Here is a 22,843-nt window from a genome sequence, read left to right as displayed (position 1 = left end):
AATGAACGCGCGGTCCGAAGATGTGGAATGATGGGAGAGGGACGTAGAGACGCTCGGAGTGGAGTGTCTGGTGATGGTCGCGTGTCTGTCGTGGATGGTGAAGGAGGAAACAGGAGGTGGTAATACTGGTAGAAATATTCAGGCAAGCATCAATTCGTACTCGCATATGCTCGTGCCTGGCGCAGCACTTTGGTGGTAGTGAAGTGGTGACGAATGAACAGCCTGGCCCCAGATTGGAGTCAGGTGGACGAAGGACGAATCCAGCTAGTCGCGACAACTTGCAGGAACAGTCAGGAGCTTCAGGAGCTGATCTTCACCAACCATGAAAGAAGGAGAGAGTCGGACGGAGCCCTGCTATAGGCAAAGCTGATGGCGGAGCACAGGATATCGGGAGGTCGTGAGGGAATTTCCTCGCGACTCCCTTCACGTTCCTATCGGTTTTCGAGGCACGTGCGACAGCTAGCCCGACCTGGCTAGCCGCTGCAGCTTGATTGCCGGGACTCTCGTTAAGCCTGGCGGGGATGACGCCCTAGACAAAAGGCCCCTGGAGCTGGGTCGTGCTCCCCGAACGAATCGACTCGTGCACCGACCGGACCCGAATGAGCACTGCTTCCCTAACGCCGGGCCTGGCCGGGCTCGGTTGTAGATGGTTCCGACTGATGTTTGAAGTTGCGTCCTCTCTCGATAACAAGGCTTGAGGACATGAAATCAACAACAAAATGACTGCAGCACAGGTCACCATACCCGATGCAACAACGCATATTGTTTCAACAGCGACGGTGGACCCGGCCGCTCGCAGATTCCAACGGTATGCAAATGCGGTCAACAGAGAACTCGCATATTCGGTTACCAAGTAGACTCTCCACGTGAAACAAAACGCTTGCATTTCTGAGGACGAATCCAGAAGCCTGCAGACTTACTGTCGTCCAAGAACTGTCGACTATGTCTCCCTCAATTGCAACCCAACTATTCTACCATGCAATCACAAGCAATCTTATCAGGCAGTCCTATGATGGTGTGGGTAATATGTGATGTGGCAGCAGTGTCTCATGCGTCATTCGAGTCTCGCATAGGGTCCTTGCTTAACAAACTCAACTCAGCGTGAGTGGTCACGCCTTTTTTCCTCGACATGCTCAACACAAGCATTACTAGCGAGACCGGTGCCAGAGGCAGCCCGAAAGAACAATCTACCAGCAGAAAGCCGGCAACCAGCAGGAGGAGCTCGGAGCGAGGCCAAACATGCAGGGTTTAGATCACTAGAACTGGGCGCCACCTAGCCTTTGAGTGGAGGGCTGCTTCACTTCAGTACCACGTCGCACACATCAGAGAGCCCGAGTAGAAAAGGTCGGGTCGAGGAAACGGGATGGTGAGTTCTCTTGGAGACCACTTGCTTTAATTGACCCTATGTACAATGTCGACGCCCTGATGAACCATCTTCATTTCCACCAACGGAGTCGATCAGTGAGCGTTGTTCTTGTGATGTCCTAGAGAGTGATTGTCAGCCGAAGCTTTTTTAGGCCTAGAGGCCGTTCAGACCACGTACTAAGGTGGAAATAGTACTCCATGCTGTATCCCATGGCCACGAGTGTGAAAATAAGGTGCCAGATGGCTATGTCCGCATGTTAGCATCCACTGTTCTTGGCCGTAAGATTGGTATTCCGAATATACGCACGAGCTGCAGAGGGATTCTTTCCAAAGTATTTCGCTTGATACCAGCCTAGCGGTCCAGCCGGTGCTCGATCAGGTGCTGGTCCCTTGGGTAGTTTCTCGTAAAACTTGGCGATGTTTGCCATGCGAACGGCATTCGTGGCTGCCGCAAGACCCTATGCCTTCTTATCAGTTCCCACGCGTTCTAAATACGGGGTGCGCGTCATAGAAAGCGGTTCCTTCTCGAGTGTCCACGAAGCAGTCCCGCTGGTAGACCGCAAGGCAAAGTTATGTCGAGGGTTCGAGGAGTCTGGGGCGGGCTTACTGCCGGATTGGCGACCTATTCAAACATATGTCAGCCCACCGAAACCGACGAAAATCTATAATTGAGGTTTACCTTTGGAGGTACCAGGGTTGACACGGTTCTGCGGATGACGAACGACATTTTGAGCTGATGACCACGGTCAGCAGCAATTCGGCGTCGTGGAACTCTGGAGCAGCGTACGGAGGACTCAAAAGTGCTCGACAGTGTTGTGAAAGATGCTTGAAGCTGTTGGGCGAGAACTGGACTGGAGGTAAGGAGCTCCGTCGTTGAGATCAATTCGCAAGCGGAAAGCTCAATAATTCTGGGCAACTTTGCCGAGCGCGGCCTCGAATATGGAGAAAACACCCGGGTGACACCCCAGGCCGCGCTCAATCTGATACGAGTACGATGGTGATACACAGTTATTTTACCTACATGCAGATTACGTTGAACAAGGCCATCATGGCGCTGTTGTTGCTACTCAAATCCGAAGAAATAAATGCGCTGGAGCTAGGAAATGCTGGCGCTTGAACAGAGTTTCCATCAACCCCAAAGTTTACCGAACATGATGCTGGTGACCATAACATTCAATGCCACCTGGGTGCTCCAACTTACGCTGCTGGTCCGATGAGTGAACGGGTTGACCTTCCAGAATCTCGACGTCGCGACGATCGTCGCTCGAATTCTCCTCTTGAAGAGCGGCTCGCCTGGGCACCGGCACTGCGATGGGAATCGCAGCTGCTGGTAACTGCCCTGACAGGTATGTATTCCGAGTCGGCATTGGTGGGCAAATCAACCTCGCTGGGGAAGCGAGCTCATCGCTGTTACCCCAACAACTTGGTTGAGATCCTCTCCTGCTTGAGATTTGAGTTGTGCCCATTCGCGGTGGGAAGAGTCTGGGAAAGAAGTGCTGGAGAGGTGTCCGCAGCATAGGTAGGTTTGTACAGATCACGCCGAGACCGGCCTCAATTGTTGTCCAGACTGTAGACACCAACGTCCCGGCAGTGACGTCGTCACCGTATGCCGACGAATATAGAGTGGTTAATCGCGAGACCGAGGCCGTGCACACAATGATGCCGAGTCCGAAAATGCAAGTCAGGCCTAGCTTCTGTCGTATTGGAAGCTTGAGTTTGAAAATGACAGGCGGCACCATTAGGACAATAATGATGTCGGTCGTTATGTTGTAGATGGCATTGGTGTACCAGAGTGCACCAATATCGACACAGGAGCCACTTCCACTCCAGCGATACCAAGCTCGGGACACTGGATTACACTGAAATATGGTGGCGATGGTCAAGCACACGCAAGCTCCCATCACAAGGAATATGAGTGTGTAACAGACTCGTCGGAACCAGAAGTGCTCGGTGAAAATCCGGAGATACAGGAAAAGGATGGATAGTTTCCTGAAGTTGATGGTGAGTTTGTAAAAGATCTGTAGGAGGAAGAAGCACTAAGGAACCATGTTCAGCAGATATTCCGGCGTCCACGAACATGAATCCAACCTTTAAAGCCTGAGCAGCCTGGTGTTCGTTCAAGCTGGCGAATGGTCTGCCATACCCGTGGTTGACGGCAGCGATCGAACACGCGCATTGTACTGTCAGGAATGTCTGTCAAGGCGTCAGCCACCGTGTATTGGTGATGACTCGCCTGCTTACCATAGACAGAATGGCGGACACGTCGTCAAGGCCGAAACTGACGAGCATCCTCAGCCGCCAGTAAGTCCGGTTTGCCACAAGCAGGAACGCGATGATGGGAGCAACCAGGGATGGGATTACTAGATGAGCACCCCTTCCACTTAGGCCTGAGCTTGTGGCTGGACAATCAGTGCACAGGTCTCCGGCCATGTTGCGAGATGAGGTTATCTTCGCCGTCGACTTGGCTCGCTTCTGGAGATAAGGGAGGATTGAAGTAGAGGAGCTTTGTGGTCCGCCCTGTTGCTGCTGATATATACCCGTCCACGGTTTGGGTTCGACAATGTTTCGCGCACTTTCGGCAAGGACACGGCAGTGCCGCTACGGAAGCTGGAAAGGTATCGGGTAGGGAGGGAGATAGCCAAGCAACAATCAATGAGGTCCTTCAGTCCTCCCTAACTGCCGTAGTAGAGATTGATCCGAGTCCAGACGAACAAATAAATCCAATGAAGCCCATTTGAGAACCATGAAGGCCATATGTGCGGCCGACGTGGCTCGACAGAAGACAATTTCCTAGACTTCAGCTTGCATTGCCTTCTCACATGATTTTTCAACGGTGTCCTCTTGACAAAGATCTATTTATCGGAATGGCATAGGGTCCGTAAATGTAACTCACTGCATCCCCGGGATATGCTATGGCTGCCACGCGAGAGTTGATGCGTGAATTGTTGGGCTACCCGCATCTCGTGCATTTCAAACTCTTTTGTCACCATCCTGCACAGAGAGCACGTTGGGAAGTGCAAAAGGCCAAGCCAAACGGGTCGTGACAATCGCTCACAAACCTGTACGACCACCGAGGACCATATAAAAAGGCAGTCACTCTTTGCTGCGAACCCGCTGAGGTCGATCGGACTCGTGTTCGTCGACAACCACCCCAGCTCACCCAGCCCACTTGCAAATGTTTGCCACGAAGTTTGCTTCAAGAAGACGCCAGAACGACCGGCCTTCACCAGCATACCATCTTGATGTTGCCAGCACCCTGGAAGAAGCTAGTGCGGACTCGAGGACCCAGACGACTTTGTGTGGCTTTCAAATGTGCCTTATGCACGTGCCCGTATTCTTGGTTATGGAAGGCGACGATGTCACTCCCTTTGGGATCTAGACCAGCAGCAGAGCAATCGATGCAAGGTACTAGGACTGGACGGAAATCACGGAGCAGGGTCGTAGAAAGTTGTTAATTCAGGTTTCTTCCCAGCAGTGCCCAGCTCGCTTCGAGTCGGGCGGAGGATTTGTCGGAGTGTCCGACGTCACTTTCTGAAACCATTCCAATCGCAGATTTCCCGAAATACATTCTTATCATCACTCAATATCAAGCGAACCAGCCTTTTACGCGACTAGGTCTGGCCCTGCGGGAGCGGGAATGCAGCTCACTGTGCGCTATGACCGGGAAGACATATAAGATCACCAGGTATCCTGGACCCGACCTTCGAGTGAACAATGATGCGTTACTATCTAGTGTTTGAATGTCCTGGGTTCACTGCTGGTCGGTGAAGGAATTGAACATGACCGTCGCTCAGTGTCCAACGATTTCGCAGCCTTAAGCTTGCTCTGGAGGGGATTTTGGGATTGGCTTTCGCTTGTCGCCGCCAGCATACTCTGCTCAATTCATCGCCTCTCTCGCCACAAGAAGGTTCTTCCAATAACAGTCAAAACGTCCTCACTCGTGCTCGCCGTTATGATGGACAAACTCCGCGGCGGCTTCTTGGCCGTTGCCCTTCTGCCTACCCTCATCCTCCATGCTGCGGTCACAACGGCCGCGCCGCTCAACACGACCGCCGTCAGCTCCGCCGACAACTGTGTTTGGGAGTTCAGCCCAACCATCTGTGGTGAAGGAGTCAGCTACCAGGAGCTCGTCTATCCCCGACAGCAGATCTGCATGCCTCTCCCGACTCCAATGAAGAATATCTGGACGAACGAGTGCTCCAGTTGGTTCGGTGAGTTAGAATGCCTTTTCCTGCGAAACAGTCCTTATTTGAAAGTTGACCGCACACTGCGCACCGAATAAGTCGTGGAATTGGTACTGACAGACTCGCATGAATATAGGAGCTTGTACCGCTTGGATACAGCCTGACTGCACAGGAGACTGGTCGATGAGAATCGATGATCCTTCCAACTCCCATCTCGGCACTTGTTTCTCCCAGTCTTACTACATCACGGCGGTCTCTTGCGAGCCAGCATGATACAAAAAGTTCACAAGCGTTTGAGGCTCAACAGCGGGCTGTGATTTGGGAGCTGTTGAAGTTGTTCGCAGCTCCAAGCAGGGACAATAATGCCTGAAGTCCACTCGCCAGTGTTCTACCCGCGACGGGTGCTATATCATATTAGGGATCGGGGTGGGCTGCGGCGAGAGATCTGTGAGATACCAACACACGACTCACCCACATATGTTGCCATTCATTTCACAAAGGAAATCTTTGAGAGAGCGTTGGCTCTTCTTTCTTGTTAAGCTGTGCGCCCACACGTGACAAGGTAATTCCTCGCTAGCCAAAGCTTGTCTACGCACGGACCACCCTGGTTTGCTCTGATTTGCTGTGATTTGCTGTGATTTGCTCCGACTTGGCGTCCAAGAAGGGTGATCCAGCTGCTGCAGCTGTTGTTCTTCATGCCAACCGCGTCATTTGGATCGGTGATTCTCTATTGTAGTCCTACATTGACCATTATCTAGTAAATATCTTCTAACACCAGTCTCTTCTCCTATGATACCTCTAGAGAAGCCTACTTGCTAAATCGATGCACCGCAACTGCGACCGCTGGAATGGCCAAGATGTGCCGCTCTTAACCCTGCCAACAATCTCCAACCAAAACAAGAGTTTGACTCTCCAGCGCCTGTAGAGGTATGAGCTGAATATCAAATGGGGGAACCCGTGTACAGAGGAGGTTCAGACTATCATACGGTTTCTCGTTCGCAGCCTTGACCTGCTTGATGCTTTCCGACCTTGAACCAAAAAGGAGCGGTTGTCCGCACCGATATGTCGATTGCTCTTCCCAGATGAGTCCTTGGGCAGGAATCTGCTCATCCTGTCTGGCCAGGTGCTCGCAATGTCAAGAAGTATATGTCTCTCTTGAAGCATTGCTGTATTGGCTGAAGAACGATCGCGAATCCAGTATGTCGTCGCTGTCGGAGACGTCTATTAACAAGCGAGTTCGGGGTAGGTTTCGCTCTACGCGACCATCACACCAATGGACTGCGTGACACCTAACCCACCGCCATTCTGCCACAGGATGAGTTGCTTTGCTGCGATTCCAGGACGATATGGGAACAAACAAACATGGTGAACAGAGGACCGGGTTCTGATCTTCTTCGGGAAAACCCTTTTGACTTTGACTGCGCTTCCACTGCGGGTAGAGGTCCTCCAGCTGATCCTGGACAATTTCAACTACGGGGAGAACAGGTAAGGGGCTGGAGTAAAAATTAACGAGCCTGGTCCGAGTTGACCGTTTTCTTGGCCTGGCTTCACTACCTGCCTAGTCATTCACTTCGCAACCCTTAGCAACCGCTCCTTTCAACACCGAGGAGTGAATATGACAACTACCTCAGAAATGACTGCCTCAGAAGTGACTGCCTCTGCTTGTCGCCAAAACAACAACGCGCTCGACATTTTGAACCCTTCGAGCTCTCAACCGAAACAACTCCTCTTCATCTATCTTCGACCTCAGTCAATCGCCTGAAACCAAGGAGATACCATATCGCCAGCCTCGACAGGTTCGTCAAGTGCTTCGATAAGGCCCTACAGTCCTCGAGCCTTGCAGTCTACAATTTGGTATCCAAACCTATTCCGAAGGAACAGTATGGCTGCCTTCGAGAACCTCTCCCCATGCGTGAAGTCTTCCGTGCCGGTAAGTTGCGTGGGCGACACCAACGGACAAGTACCTAACAACGTGTAGGAGGCGGATCACCGCCCTCATGACGTCTCGCACCCCTCGGAGTCTGTCGCCTGTAGCTCAGGCTCGACTCGCAACAGCCGCCCCAGACGGCTCCTTCAAGGCACTCCCTACCAACAACAACACGCTGCACTTCACGGGATAGGACTGGTCTTACCGCACCAACATGGACCCATCTTCAACGTCCATGCTGCGCCCTTCAAAGCTGGTGCTGTTCTACACCACACGACGACTACATTCAATGTTGATACCCCCGAATTTGTCCCTAGCACCTCGCGGCCCCACGACAACCACAAATCCTCTTCCCTCAACCCTGCTGCCGAAGTCTACGTGCCAGTCTACGCTCAAGAGTTGCATAATACTTCCCATCTTCTACCAACATCTGACATGCAGACCGCTGCCACAGACCCTTTCTTGTTAGATATCCCAGATGTTCCGGTTGTTGCCATGCCTCCTTCAGAAACATCAAGTGTCACCATGCCTGAAGTTGCTTCCAGGCGGTCAGACTCTGAACTCTCTTCCCTCGTATTCGAAGCGCAACAGGACTTCGACGCCGAAGCCTACTTCAAGCAGCATTTCGAAGAAGAACAGCGAAAGGAAGTCGCTAAGGACCAGGCGCAACGACAGAAAGTAGACTTCGAGCGAAAAGTTCAGCGACAGGTTTGGTTGGACGGCCTGGATTATGAGCAATGGGATAATATGACGAGGAACCACCTCCCATATCACGAAACTGGTGAGGTCAATGTGGACGATATGAAGGCTGGGAAGGAGGCAGCCGGACTTCTCTATGCTCAGGGCTTCTACTGGCCTACCGAAACTAACCGAAATGAGGAAACCCCCTCTGCATTGATACCCCTGCGAGACCTCAAGCGCTTCCCGCTACCTCGGGTTGAATGTCGGGACAGCCCACCAGAATACACCGACTGGACTCGGGGTCAGCAAGTCCTTGTACGTCACGATTCGCACAAGAAGATCCAGTTCGAAGATCCAGTAACCAGAGAGGTGCAATTCGTGCAAACATTTGGTTCAGCTCCCTGGAACAGCTACAAGTATTTCAACAACGAGGAGCTGCGATCCCTCAAATGCGCTCACCACATCAACTTCTTTGGCCGGGCTGTGCCTCATCAGTCTGGCACCCGCCCAGCGACCACAATCGCCATTCTGAAGTCCAAACCAAAGAACCTCAATGTCACAACTCCGGACGGTCTCTGGAAGAGCGCCGTTATGGAATGTGCGACACAAATGTTGGACCCCATCCTTTACCATGGCACGCCCGAGGTTCTGGATACCCTTCGAGGGACTGACCTGGAAGATGCATGCATTGGCCACGCCGAGATCATATATAGCTCTCTGGGCTGGTGGGACCAAGACACTTATCCCGACGGACAATGCCCTGCTGACTCCGATGCACTCGTCCCATCCAGTTGGCCTAAAGGGTCCATCGTCATGAATGGAGTTTCCGAAGGATTCGCGTCACGGTTGGAAATCATGACCTCTTCCACCGAGGAGAAGAAATCCGACGATATAGCTCGCAAGGCCGCTTTCCAAGGCCGCGTGGCTAGAGGACGTGTGAAATCCCGACTCGGCGTGCGCTGCTGGACTCATAGACATACCACCCAAGAAATGGTGTTTGTGGCTCGAGCGAGAACCGGCTTGCTGACTCCGTCATTCGCGAGCAGTAAGTATTCAACGACGGTGACTAGTTCTGCGACTGAGCATACGCCCAAATCGACAACTTCAAACGTGGATATTGCCTCATCAAGTTGCACTCCGGTCCTTGCTACACCAACTGAACATACGCCCCATCCGACAACGTCAAACGTGGATATTGCCTCGTCCCTAAGTCGCGCTCCGGTCCTCGTTACACCGACTGATCGACCTGCGCCTGTGTTTGTCAGACCTGCACGTCATGTAAGTGTCGTCGTCAAATCACGTGAAGAATTCAATGCGCAGATTCATGCCTTTGACGTCGCAAATGGTCTTCCATTTTCCGAGAAGTGGGAGGATGACAATGAGGCTAATATCGACGAGGCCAATGACGAGGACGATGACAATGAAGAAGGAAAAGAAACAACCGAAACCAAGTCGTGGCGCCAACGTATGAGAGATGAAGAGCTCAAAGATGGCCTTGGCCCCGTCTCTGAGAAATGGGATGATGAATTCGAGCCCGAACATGCCGCAGCACCAACCACCCAACAGTCGGCTCCCGAGGATGCCGCCTCCCAACTAGCAGACACTCAAGCAGTAGTCGCTGAAGTCACAACCTCGGAGCTCGACCGAAAACTGTGTGAACATGATGCTCTCACTGGATTTCAACCTGCTTCGAAAGTCTGGGCTGACGACGTCGATGAAGATGAAACTCTGGCGTCGTCTTCGTCATCAGGTGAAGTCGAAATGCTTATCGCAGTTGACTCCGCTATGGTCGTCATGTCTCATATGCCCAACACAATCGCTACAGCTCTTGCCAATTTGGAGAACCCCGTTGAGGCTGATGTTGCCTCCAATGTTGAGCGCGGTGTAGAAGCTGACCTCCTTGCGAAGGTACAGTCTTGTGCCAGAGGCCAGTCCGCTGCTATTGAAGCTCAGGTTTCTGTCAAGGTGTCGCTCCCTGCAATTGTGGTTGAAGACGTCGACTCAAATGGACACCGTCGAGTGGTGTCAGCATCTTCCGCTGACTCAACAACGAATATCAGCACCCCACAGACTTCTCCTGAGCTAGAGGCAGAGGATGACATCAACATTATATATGATAATGCTGAGAACGACGGTTGCAATCAGCCTTCCCTTTCAAAAGTGCTCGAACCATCCGACACTGGGTACGTTGACGACATGGACTTGGATGAAGAACATGAGCTTCAACACGGCGAGCCATTTGTCCTGACATCCGTGCAGTTGACCGGCGACAAGGTTCGAGGTGCATTGGATTCCCCAGTGGCGCCTTCTGCTCCCTTTTCGCCTGCTGGTCTTGTCGCTTTTCACCGAGATGTTGTACGTATTCCCGGCCTTGGGCTGGTCAACGAAGATGACGTGTCATATACACCCCCAGCGACCACAAGTCTGAAACTTCAGTCATCAGCAATGGTTGCATGGATGTCTGCAGAGCACCCTGACCTAATCATTGCACGGCATCTTCAGGTCGTTGCGTCTGCAATCCCGGCTATGGTACCTAACATGGTGTTGCCAGGATTGCACACCTTCGGCAATGGTGCTTCGACGTCAATTCTTCCTCGTCAGCGGATCGGTTTGGTGCACTCACCACTCATGACATTCGACCCAGAGGACTATATTCCCAACCGAGTCATTGAAGAAATCGTTGATGACGAAGAGGAAGTTGATGGCACCGTCGTCAACGAGAACATCAGCTCGTTGCACGACATCCACCTCAGTACCTTGGTCCTCTATAATACAGCATTGGAGTCTACCACCGAAGACGAGTCCCATACATCATCATCTGAGGCGAGCCTGTCGACACCACCGACGTCGGCTGGGTCATCCACATCCGACGGGCGTAGAAGCCGCCACGTGCATTTCGACCTTCTGGAAAGTCGTAAGTCGTCGCTGGCCACGACTGCCTCAGCATCTTCATCAATGGCTACACTATGCGAGATCGGAGCTTGTTTCCCACCATCGACATTCGATCAATGGCCGGGTTTCGATAACGACCGTCATCCGGAGATACCAGAACATACGTCTTCATTGACCTCTAGTCGAGAGCACGGTGTCGCGGAGACCTGCTCGTCATCGAAAGTTTCCAGGAAGCGTGACACGTTCGCCAACGTCGAGGACGGTGCCGAAATCCTCACTCCTCGTCCAGACCTGCCGACCTTCCGTCGAACTCGGTGTGATTGGCAGCACGCCAGCTGGAGCTCCATTGGTCGCAAACTGACGAAGAGTCGACCTGCAACGGTGACAACGACCAAAGTTGCTACCACTGTTCGATCCCGCGACGGTGTCATGACTCGCGCCAACAGCAATGAAAGTCAATTCTTCGAATTCCCGGAGTCCAGGCGTGTGAGCAACGAAAATGGTGCTTCAAGGACGGGGCAGAAGACAAAGGGTTTCTTTAAGAAGGGTACGGAGAAGGTCAAGAAACTGCTTCTCAGGGAGAACTGATGGTGTATTCAGTTCTGAATGATCGAGGCGATAGAGATGCGCCAGGCAGTGGGTTTGGTTCTTCTGGTTTCTGAATTACGGTACTATCATGAAAACAGCATGCATTGATACCCCTGTACAAATATTCACGACTGTACGACAACCGTGAGAGGTGATGACGGGCCTTTTCCAGACATTACTGGCTTTGAGCGAGCACGGTGCTATGGTATGAGCAACGCTGGCATTGTTCAGACAATAAGCGGCATCACGGGCAGATTCCAAGTGCTGGATATTCCTCCTTTCTTGTTCTTCGGCGTTTGGGGTTGGGTTTGGCTTAGCATCAGACTTGCGCCAGCACAGTGGCGTACATGGGCTGATGGACTATGAACGGGTTGATGTACATATGATTAGAGACAAGGCGTTGATGGGTATCGTTTGTTTCGACAAGGGCTGAGGCACAAACTCGGGTGAGGACAGCCGTTCTTACGACGACCAGGAACGGGATTTTGATGTCCATTGAAAAGCACCATGAAGATACTCCCAGATGAGTGGGCGACATATGATAGCCCTGAAGTACAAAGTCCAACGGAGAATGCATCTTACTCGGGTTTGTTTTTCATGACATAAACCAGACTGAGTGGTGGGAGGTGATGGGAAAACGACAGTGGAAGACTCACGTCGACGATCACACGAGAGACAACGCCGATCTTTGTCTTGTAGATCAGGCCAACGAAGGTTTGAGTTCATACCGAAGCAGGTTGCCATGCTCTGAGACCTTGACAGTTTTGAGACCTGGTGTCAGAATGCACCCAAGACTACGCAGTGACTCTGTGGCTGGATGCGGCAAAACCTCTCTTCTCGCTTCATGCGTGGACAGTGCGACCTGAGAGTCCGATGCGCAGGACAGTCGGAGTGTACCTGCGTTGCACTTCTCGTATTACTGCAGCTTGACATCAATGTGCAGAATAGGTTGCATTAGATTCAAGGCGGAAATCCAATTGAACACACAGCCGGTGCTTGACTGACAGGTTACACAGTCTTTCAGACACTCGAGGTCGATGAGTTGCGCAATGACGCTACGAGTACGAGGAGACTCCCGATCTCAAGAATGCAGATTGCGAGCATAACCACCGGAGAAAAGATGTCGACATGCGGACGGGAGGAAACCACCGATGGCACGAGGGCAGGAGAAAAGATGACTGGATAAGGATAGGAAATGCCGTATCCACCAGCACATGGGAAGCGAAAGTAGCAGGAGCAAAAGCCAGAACAGTGGACTCAACCACACTCGCCCGGACTGGAACAGAGATAAACAAGATTGGCACCAACTGGGGGTGGGCTGGACAAGTGAGCACTGGCTCGAGGACTGCGACGCCACGCAATCTCCCCTCCTCGACACGAACCCCACTGTATCACAGACACCCTCGAGTCTTGCTTGACCGCGGACCGTTTTCAAACGGGGAAGCCACTTTGCTGCGGGTCACGCAATGGTCTCGGAAGTCGGCTGTATCAGGAATCGTGATTCAGATGTGCATGAAGCGGCCTTGTGAGGGACAGAGCAGGTACTGTGCGAGGACTGTGTAAGTGGAAAACTCAAAGCTCTGTGACTAAGGGCTATCCAACGCAGGTACACAATACACAGTAAGGAGCAGTGCCGGCATGAAAGGGAATACTCGTGGACACCAAGATCGTGTGTTTCAAACATAGGACTGGAAACCTGACAAGCACTGGAACCGCAGGCGACAGCAACAGGGCCGGCGAGGGCAAGCGAGTGCCGCGAAATTGCAAAGAGAGAGGAACAGGGCAAGCGCATGCTGAAGGGCTTCATTTAGCTGGGGATTTAAGCAGCGTGTTGGCGCGAGAGGGTGGCCCACGAAGGCCCTGGCTCGCCCCGGTCGAGTTTTAGGGTCGCCCGGGCTGGCGCTTTACCCGTGATGGCTAGAACCCCCGGCTCTCATGCTCCTTGTGCAGATCCAAATCAGCGTGTTGTCTGCGATCTCACCCAACGCGCAGCAGAGTCCAAGCAGCGCGCCCACTCGCTACGAGTTACCACTGCAGCCCTCGCCCACACGCCGCTGTTGGTGGTTGCGTCGTGGTTACAAGTGAGCATTGCACCATCCAAGGTGGCAGGGACGCTCACTCGTTGGCGCCGCAGCAGCCACTTGCCCCTTCCTCCCCAATCACGCTTCGTCCTCAGCGACGTCCTGCCCGATCTCTGCTTCTTCCCGCTCTCTGCGTCTGCATCTCTCACTCTTTGACTTTGTTTTGCCTCCAATCCGCTCCCAGGGCCGCTCTCTTTATCCGGAGTCTTTGCCAGTTCTCTGACCAACAGTCGCTCGTTTCGCTGTCCTTCTCTTCTGCGTCATTCGACACTTTTGGATATACAACAACTTCTATTCCACCCCTCCAGCTCCCAAATCCTGACCGTGTCAGAGCTCTCTGATTCGACAGTCCTGCTCCTGCCTGTCTTTCAGCAATCGCCAACCGTCTTTTCCCACATTTTTGCGGCCGGGGCGCTCGCCATAATCTAGGTTGGGCTGGGAGGAGGAAGATGAGATCAGCATGAGCTTGAGCTTCGAAGAGGCGGTCACAATTTGGATATTTGGGTTGAGAAGCACGAGTCGACCGATCCACCCGGTCGAGGATAGCCGACAACTTGTATTGAGAGCATGACCAAGCTCCTTTCCTTGGCCGCATTGGCCGTTGTTGTGCGCACCATCCACGCGCAGAGCTGTATATCACTGGCCGGCTCGACCGCGTGCCCTGCCTTTAACTCTTCGTCCATATCGACAGATTCTACCCTGGTTGGATTTTAGTAAGTAGCATTGGCCCTCGCGCGTGAGCGGTCACAGCTAACTTTGTTCAGCCCTTTCCTTGCCTATGTCACTTCGACAGCCGAGTTCGATACACAGATATCTCAATATGTGACACACGAGTATGTCCAGACCAAATATATCAGTATCTTTGGGTGCGACAACGTCAATCTGGGTAACACCTCCAGCTACTACGCCCGTTATACGACCAGCTTTCTCTGCAATGGCATTGTCCAAAATTCCAAGGCGGCCTGTGGACTCTCTGGGGATGACTCTCAGCCGCTATGCGCCGACTCTTGTGCCGAACTAGCACTGAGTGAAGAACAAATCGTCTCGAGCAATCTATGCACGGGTCGAAGCGATCAGTACGCTGACCAACTTCGAGCCGACTTCACCAATTGCGCCTTGCCGGCCAACTCTATTAGTGGCAGCTGTATAGCAGGAGAGTCGAACGAACCCAATGACTGTGGATTTGCGGGCAACTTGATGGGACTGTGTAATTTTTGTCGCGACAGTACTTACAACGGTACCGACTCCTGCTGCTTGACTTCTAACGCGACTGGGCGATGTCAAGATGTCGCTCTCCCAGTCTTCTCCACCATCTCCAACCTCTTCTCCTCGACCACTAGCCCGACGTCTTCACCGACGTCAAGTTCAACAACTGCAGCAAACCACCAGGGAGGTGGCGGCCTAAGCGGCGGTGCCATAGCGGGGATCGTTGTTGGATCGGTGGTGGGCTTTCTGTTACTGCTTGCCGCGATCGCCCTGTGCTTCATATGCCTGCGAAGGAGGCGCGGTGACAGCAAAGCCGGCAGTGTTCTCAATCAACCCTCTCCTCAAAGGAGAGGGATCGCGTCCGCGTCATACAATCAACCAATGTCGCAACAAGGGTATGAAGTTCTGCCTGGCGGACGCGTTGCTCGCATGTCAGCGTTGCAAGATGAGCAGGCTGGAGGGCCCGGACCAGTGGTCGGACCACGGAATTACACATCGCACACTGATCCTTACGGTGACAGTCCCGAGTCACGCGAGAAAGCCATGGGCGCTGCTGCTGCCGTCAAAGCTAATAGTTCGCCGGGCGGCGACTCGCAGCAAGGGTCCTCTCCTGGCGACTTTTCTTCGCCAGAGGGTGTTGCAAGTGGACAATCCGAACAGCTACCGTTTTTCAAGGACTACTATTCCAACGATGATATTCATCCCGGGGACAAGGTTTCTGTCTTGTGGGCGTACCAACCTCGTGCCGGCGACGAATTCGAACTGGAACGAGGCGATATGCTGAAGGTGGTCGGCATCTGGGATGACGGCTGGGCCACTGGTGTGCGTATTAATGATCGTGCGGAAGACTATGACGGCAAGCATAAGGTGCAACGAGACAGCGGGGTGTCCAATGGCTCTGCCACACGGGACGAATCGCCCACACCATCAGGAGAAATCAAAGCTTTCCCTCTGGTCTGTGTTTGTTTGCCGGAAGCTTGGAAGAAGACGGTAGAGGGTGACACATCTACGGAAGGCGGTTCGGCCGTGGCACCGCCGATATGAAAGTCCCGACCGCGCTGCGATCATGGCGAGTTTACGATGAAATGCAGTCAGCAGAGGCGTTTTCGGAAACGATGCTCATGCTCTCACGGAAGATACAGTATCCGATAATCCCAGTAATACCACCAAAAGCACAACCCAGGGGTCGCGGCGTCGCTTTGCTTGTTCCAGCCGGTCTGTCTAGCATGATTCTTGCTGACTTGTTGAATGCTGTTTTTGGGGGGTTCATGTGCGCTTTTTACATCCTTCTATGCTTTGACTCGATACCCATTTGCGTACAGTTGTTACTTTTGACTCGAGTTGGTCCTGCTCGTGTCCCCAACAGGGTTACTGTCATGGAAAGCCATTTTGGTGGAAGCATTGTCAAACGGAAGCACTGTTATTGAATGTTACTGGAGCTTCGTCGAAACCAGCGAGAGAAAAATACCGAGTACGCAGGCGTCGTACAGTACATGTGAGCATGGCTCTGAGTAGGAGCTGGAGATGGTTCCGAGCGGAGGAGCAGATTGATGTCCGTTGGTCACCAAACGTGGTCGGGGGGATCGGAGTCAATGTGAAGCGGCTGGCTTACAGTATGAGCAGGCAAATGTTTGCTGCGATGGTGCATCGATCGATCGGTCCAAGCAAAGGACTCCGTAGAAATAGAGCAATGATCAACGGTGCACGCTCCTTGTCAGAACCATTGCCCCGGTGTACGAGTAGAGTGTACTCCAAGCAACAGCAGCGTTCGAACCCCAACAGTCCAGTCCAGCTTACTCCCGTACTCCGTAGTCCAATCCCATACCTTCTGTTCGTGTCCTGAAATCCCTCCGCTATCGCTACACCCTGGGATGACAAGACGGGATACTCCGTGAATTCGACTCGACGACGACGACGAATGAAATGCCGGCGCAAGCGAGCCTCGGTCGTACGCAGTATGTAACGTAGAGATCAAAGAATCGCAAAAGCACCACGCCAGTGTCGCCGCCGGAGTGTGATGGTACTGTAGAAATGCGAGCTATGTACACGTGTCGCACCAGCCATAGAGAGTATTGTATACGAGGTATGTATATTGTACGGAGTAGATAGACAGGTCGAGCCAACATCCCGCCTCCTCCCTCCCTCCCTCTATCCAGAACTTCGGCCTGGAATACGGTACGGTACGGAGTATGTACGTTCTTGGACATTTTGTGCTCGAAACTCGAAACTCGAAACTCCATACTCTATGCTTCACACCATTTATGCGCTCGCATCGCAGACTTGACTCAATACGACGGGGTACCATGGCTACCTTTTGTTCCACCCCGTTGACTGCTGCCCGCCGCTTTGCAGCTACGCCATAGAAACTCTAGTCTAGTCTAGTCTAGTCTAGTCTACTGTACCGATCGACATTGAGAATAGAAAGGGGTCTGGGTTACTCAGAGTGGTAGATTGAACAAGTACCTAGATAGGCTAGCTCGAGAATATCTTTTCACTTCTCTTTTTCCTCACGCTTCAGTCGTCACCTTCATCTCCCTCTCCCTCGGCATAGTTGACGGCCTTCCTCTTGGCGTTTCGCGCACTCGTCGTCCGCGTCCGGGAGGGTGTTTTCTTGACTTGTTGCCTTGCCGCTACGTCCTCCTCTTCCGCGTCAGTCAGGTCGGGCATCATGTCGGGGCCGTGCTCTGACGGGCTTGTATCTATATCCACATCCATGTCCCTGACCATGTCTGCCTCGAGATCAGTCAGGTCGGAGGAGCCTGAATCGCTTGGCGTGAGGACCGGTTTGGCGTTCGACTTGGATTTGGCGTTCTTCTTCCCCTGGTTCGTCGCGTTCTTGGGCGGTGCGCGAGCCGGATTGCGCGACTTCCCACTCGTCTTCGCCACCTCATACACGCTTCTTGTCTTCTCGAGGTCGAGTTTCTCCTTTGCGGGCGTGCCGGCTGCGGAGGTGGCATCGGTCTCAGACGCTGTCCCCGTTCCTGCCGTGGTGACTCTCTCGGTGCCTGCATCGGCGGAGGCTTCCCGCGCGGCTTGCCAGGCCGCCTTTTCGGCTCGACGCGCCGCAGCTCGTTCGGCCGTTGTTTTGGCCTTTTCCGGGTCTCGTGGTTTGACTTCGCGTTTCTTGGGCCGGAGCCACTCTTCCATGCCTGGAGGCCAGTAGACGCGGCGGTCCGGACCTCCCATGCTTACTTCGTAGTCTGGGATCAGAGGGGGCGGTTGGGGCGTTTGTTCGACTTGTTCTTCATCTTGGCCTTCGTCGTCGTCTTCGGGCGCGGATTTGGACTGGCGTTTATTGTTCTTCTTCGGTGTCTTTTTCTGCTTCGGTGGTTTCCATGGTTTGTTCTCGTCATGGCGCACGTGCGGGATGATGTCGTTGAAGGTGTCGAAGCCGGGTAGCTTGAACGTGCGCATCAGTTCGAAGACGGCTTGCTCCTTGTCCTTGGCTTCGATCATCAGGTCCATGTCCGCGGCGCAGGGAGGGAGGGTCGCTGGTCGGGGGTTGTGTTTACGGCGTTGCCGCGCAGTAATGGCCGAGGGTGTAGGTTCGGAGTAGTGCATCTTCTGAGTGATGTTCTTGCGCGTCCAGGTTGCCTTGATCCGGTCGTACAGCGACATGATGTCGTGGGTTCCTTCGCGGATCTTGTCCGCGTCAAAGACAATATTATGGTGGTGGAAATCGAGCACGAGGGGGATATTGAGCTCCTCACACACGGGGAGCAGGTCGTGGACGCTGTAGATCACGTCGTCGTTCTCAAGTACCAGCCGGTCCTTGATGCCCTGTGATAGCTTCGCGTAATTCTCCTTGAACCGAGCGATCGTCGTCGCTTTGTCACCGAACGCTCCTCCCATGTGCAGAATCATGACTGCATCTCTGTTTTGTTGGGGAGGCAGTTTCAGCAGGTCCAGCAGTTCGCAGTGGTATTCCAGGTCGCGGAGCGAGGCTGTGATGACCTCCTTTCGCGGCGAGCCCAACTGCGTGAATTGTCCGGGATGGGTCGTCAGTCGATGGCCCAGCTCTGCAGCCACGCGACCCGCCTCTGCCAGTGCGTCCGACGCAAAGGATGCGAGCCCGTACCCGTACACGTCGTGGCTGGCAAAGGGAAACATCTCGGACGAGAGCCGCATGAACTTGATGCCGTAGCGGTCGTTCCAGCGTAGCATCTTGGGGATATCGCGTGCGTTGGCCAGACCCAAGGCCTCGACATACGCCTGGCCGCGAGCTATGTCGGGGGTCTGGTCCTTGTCTGGGCGGTTCTTGGTCGCATGTTCCGGCTGGGTGGGATTTTTCAGCGGATGACGATGTTCGAGGATAGACGCGATGCGGCATGTCCGTGACGAAAAGACCGGCGGGCTGGCAGCGCGCAGGTACGTGTTAAGGCATGCGTACCCTAGCCGGCCTTTCCACGGTAATGGCAAGTATGAGCTGTTGACGGGAGGTGGTCGAGATAGTGCTTCTTTCAGTTCTTCAGGGTCGGCGTCCTCGTCGTCCTCGGCTTCAGGGTCTCCTCGATGCAGGCCGTCGTCCCGCTTCCCGTGATCCTCCAGACTTGCGCTTGACGTTGGAAGCCCGTCAGCGACCTGTTCGACGTCTCCCGACCCGGTCTTTTTCTTCGCCTTCCCCTTTCCTGGGGCGGCCTTCTTCACCTTTTCATGCTCAGGCTCCTCGGCATCCGGAGAGGCGCGAAGGGCATCCGGTCCGTCTGTAATCTTTTTGTTCGTGACCGGGTTGGTGTCTATCTTTGCGGGAGTGACGGCAGACGCCGTTCTAGAACTAGTCCGCCTAGTTGACGAGGGTGCTGTTACGGGCGTGTCGGCTTCGGAGGTTCTCTTTCGTTTGCCCATATTGTTGAGCAGCGAGATTGGAATTCTCTGTGGTAGTGTCGCGTGAGCACTGGTATCGTGACCAATGCTTCGACGGGCAGCCGCGATGGGAGATGGGGTTAGCACGCTCGCTCGCAGATTTCTGAAGAGAGCGATCATTCGACACCTCGACACCTCTCTCTAGAGCCGTAACAGCAGCATCAGAGTTCTTCTGAACTGAAAATTCAAAGACGAAGACGCCCTTGTGTCCGCGCCAACAACCTTCACCTAAACCTTCACCTAACCTTCAGCCACTCGCATCCACGACGTCATGGACTTTTGTTCCTCGCGCCGCTTGGCGAACCTGCGACGCGCCTGCTCGGGACCCTCCTTGCCTCCCGCCATACGAGTCCTACCAGTAGGTACCTCCTCTGCCGCCTCCAGATCGGGCGCCGATCGATCGGACGCGCCGCTAAAGCCCATCGCGTCTGAAAGTCCAATACGAGCACGTGTGTGTCCTGTATGCGGAGCAGTACGAGTTGTGTATGGCACCATGCACTGCTTGGTCCTCGCTAACGCTTCGCCACGGCAGGGTTCGATAGGGACTCCGATTCGAGCTCCATAGTGGGACGCAAGACACCCGATGAGGCCTCGATCCTGTGGCCAAGCAGCCCGCCTGGTGCGCCTGCTGGCGTGATTTGCTGTCTCGGTCGCAGTCGCCTCCAGGCGAGGATCGAAGCTGCATGACTCCAACTGCGACTCGCACCTCCTCATCGGCCTGCATTGCTGGCACTGAATAGAACATGTCTAGAACATGGGAGACCGTGGCAAGGAGTCAGCGTCCATGCATGTTGGTGCTATCTCCATTCTACCGACTCTGCCCTCTTCAAGTCGGTCACAGGCTATCGAGCACACATTCTGACTCTATGGTTTCTACATTCGCGAGAATTTCGAACCCTTCTTGAGGCAAACGCCCCGCATTCTGGTTGCTGGTCTATGTATCGCCGATAGACACGCCCGCACAATGCCAGTTTTCGAGCGGATGCGAAGAAAGCTGTCACGGGCCAAGTCCGCACCCGATGCCCTAGAAGACACGGACGGCGAACAGGTACAGTTGCAGCGGTGGCCAAGCAACGCCTTGTTCTTGACGCCTTCGGACGAGCAGCTTGTTTCTAAGCTTGCTTTCACGCCAGAGACGGCCATCATTGAACGAGCACCTCGCCATTATGCCCCTTCCTCGATCGCGACTCGATCGTCTGAAAGGACAGTATTCAACAATGTCGAATCAGGCTTCCTTTCACTCCCGACAGAAATGCTGATGACGCTGCAACCATACCTGACTCCGAGCAGTGAGGTTGCACTTCGCCATTCATGTTCCCGATTCTTCCATCTCTACAGGATGCCGTCCTTTGTCTTGACAGGCTCGGAGCTCTTCGACTTTCTTTGCATGACTGAACGGGACCAGGATCCCACTGAACTGGATAGACTGGTTTGTAGCAAATGTCAAACGCTGCACAACCGGTCCAGTTTTCCCAGCTCTGAAATCAAACAAGAGTCCAGGTCTCGAGACTGCCGACAGGTCTGGCTGTGTCCGCACCGTTATCTCGGTTACCAGAAGACGACCCGCACCATAAAGGCTGGCGTGGATTCCCCCTTCCGGGTTGAGACGCTGGAACCTTGTTCGAGGTGTAGAAACTCCATCCGCAACAGGTCTGTCGCTGATCGTCCGGAGAAGGGGACATCCATGACGGATCTCGAAAGTCCAAAAGCCGAGTCTCTTTTGATTTCCAAGATTGGCATCCTCGGGGCACCGTCGCCACTATACAATACGAGGACAACCGGCGGCAGCGGCATGTACAAAGAAGTGTTTCAAGTCAAGGATGTTTCTGCCGCTCTTCAGGCCATAGACTTTCGTCTTTGTCCGCACCTGAAGCTCGGCGATCCCTATATCCTCAGCAAATTCTGCAGAGCATGCATCAACACTCAGCGCCTGCCTCCCGGCGTGAAGGGCCCACCGTGCATCAACGAAGCCAAAAGAGACTTCGGAGGAAAGCGCGCGGGCGCGAAGTGTAAAGGCTCCTGTTTTACCCGGGGGTGCAAAACGCAATTCATGTTTCAGGCCCGCGAAAGCCTGTCGCCCGATGCCTCCGGCAGAAGACAAGTCTGGCTGATCATTGTTGTTTATCGCTGGCTTGGTCCGTTGCTGAGTGACGGTCGGGATTCCACCTGGACCAACCACGCGATTGACCATCAAGAAAGAAAAGACATGCGAACGAAGTGGGCAGAATGGGAACGGGCAAATCGAGCTGGACGGCAGTGTATGCCGAATTGGGACATATGTCTCCTTCACCCGGAAGATTCGAACTTGCGCTGAAATGCTGTAGCATGGTCGTGGCGTTTTGCCGTGTGTGTAACAATGCAGCGTCCAGCATACACCATGCTTGACACTGTTCTGTCTCGAACCGGCGACGGCGTCAGCCCATTGGTGTTGTATCCGGCAGTGGCGGGCTTATCAGACAACTTCCGTCATAAGCTTTTTCGACTGCTACAAACAGTTAACAGATAAGTAAGCGCGGGATTGAGGGAGTTGAGAGGTCGTCAGTGCATTGGCACGGACCCCCAGCACGCATTCCTTCGACCGGGCTGGGCATACCTCGACATTGGGAAACTATGGCTGCGGAAGCAGTCAGATCTCATCACGGTCCGAGCAGACTTGAGCTTAGCACTGGTCATATAGGCCTACCAACCTCTCCCGTCAAGTGGACTAGGCTCAAGCTGGTTCGGAAGGTTGGCTTTTGGTGGCTGAGATGGATGTCGCCAACGGCACTGCGAGGCGGGTGCGCACTGACCTGGCGCTCGGAGGAAGAGAAGCCCCTGACGGCCCCGACCAATACCAAGTCGAGGCCAGAGGTAAACAATTCCCCGGCTGGGTATGCTCGAGCCAGTTTGCGAGCTTCCTCATTTCCAATCCCTCCACCGCCACAGACGTCTATATTCAAGGCAGTGGAGTTACGGAGCTCTGTTCAATACAAGGTCCCAGGCCAGACAGACACCAGTGAGCGAAAGGGATGGTATAGTGTGGCTAGCAAGTGGTGCTCGTCGGCATATAAGGGGAG

The 22,843-nt window shown here is 53.7% G+C and overlaps 7 protein-coding genes across 7 annotated transcripts; 4 read left to right on the top strand and 3 right to left on the bottom strand.

The window, feature by feature from the left end:
- Positions 1-1,520: 1,520 nt before the first annotated feature.
- A1O7_08496 (F-type H+-transporting ATPase subunit F) lies at positions 1,521-1,823 on the bottom strand (the record flags this gene model as incomplete). The annotated part of the gene is made up of 2 exons (XM_007762488.1): positions 1,521-1,609; positions 1,673-1,823. Coding segments are annotated over 2 exons (240 nt in total), but the record flags the coding sequence as incomplete, so codon positions are not given.
- A 684-nt stretch (positions 1,824-2,507) lies between these two features.
- Positions 2,508-3,795, bottom strand: A1O7_08495 (uncharacterized protein; the record flags this gene model as incomplete). The annotated part of the gene is made up of 2 exons (XM_007762487.1): positions 2,508-3,383; positions 3,607-3,795. 2 exons carry the CDS (start codon positions 3,793-3,795, stop codon positions 2,508-2,510), a joined length of 1,065 nt encoding a protein of 354 aa, XP_007760677.1.
- Positions 3,796-5,317: 1,522 nt separating this feature from the next.
- Positions 5,318-5,647, top strand: A1O7_08494 (uncharacterized protein; the record flags this gene model as incomplete). Its single annotated transcript, XM_007762486.1, has 1 exon — positions 5,318-5,647. The coding sequence occupies one exon, from the start codon at positions 5,318-5,320 to the stop codon at positions 5,645-5,647; it is 330 nt and encodes a 109-aa protein (XP_007760676.1).
- Positions 5,648-7,911: 2,264 nt separating this feature from the next.
- Positions 7,912-11,637, top strand: A1O7_08493 (uncharacterized protein; the record flags this gene model as incomplete). Its single annotated transcript, XM_007762485.1, has 1 exon — positions 7,912-11,637. The coding sequence occupies one exon, from the start codon at positions 7,912-7,914 to the stop codon at positions 11,635-11,637; it is 3,726 nt and encodes a 1,241-aa protein (XP_007760675.1).
- Positions 11,638-14,285: 2,648 nt separating this feature from the next.
- A1O7_08492 (uncharacterized protein) lies at positions 14,286-15,968 on the top strand (the record flags this gene model as incomplete). Its single annotated transcript, XM_007762484.1, has 2 exons — positions 14,286-14,431; positions 14,483-15,968. 2 exons carry the CDS (start codon positions 14,286-14,288, stop codon positions 15,966-15,968), a joined length of 1,632 nt encoding a protein of 543 aa, XP_007760674.1.
- A 1,470-nt stretch (positions 15,969-17,438) lies between these two features.
- Positions 17,439-19,769, bottom strand: A1O7_08491 (uncharacterized protein; the record flags this gene model as incomplete). The annotated part of the gene is made up of 1 exon (XM_007762483.1): positions 17,439-19,769. The coding sequence occupies one exon, from the start codon at positions 19,767-19,769 to the stop codon at positions 17,439-17,441; it is 2,331 nt and encodes a 776-aa protein (XP_007760673.1).
- A 982-nt stretch (positions 19,770-20,751) lies between these two features.
- A1O7_08490 (uncharacterized protein) lies at positions 20,752-22,101 on the top strand (the record flags this gene model as incomplete). Its single annotated transcript, XM_007762482.1, has 1 exon — positions 20,752-22,101. The coding sequence occupies one exon, from the start codon at positions 20,752-20,754 to the stop codon at positions 22,099-22,101; it is 1,350 nt and encodes a 449-aa protein (XP_007760672.1).
- Positions 22,102-22,843: the final 742 nt, after the last annotated feature.

This window comes from Cladophialophora yegresii (assembly GCF_000585515.1).
Source record: "Cladophialophora yegresii CBS 114405 chromosome Unknown aczIN-supercont1.6, whole genome shotgun sequence".
Lineage (NCBI taxonomy): Eukaryota > Fungi > Ascomycota > Eurotiomycetes > Chaetothyriales > Herpotrichiellaceae > Cladophialophora > Cladophialophora yegresii.
Note: the sequence above shows the minus strand (reverse complement) of the source record. Positions and strands in the feature narration are given on the sequence as shown.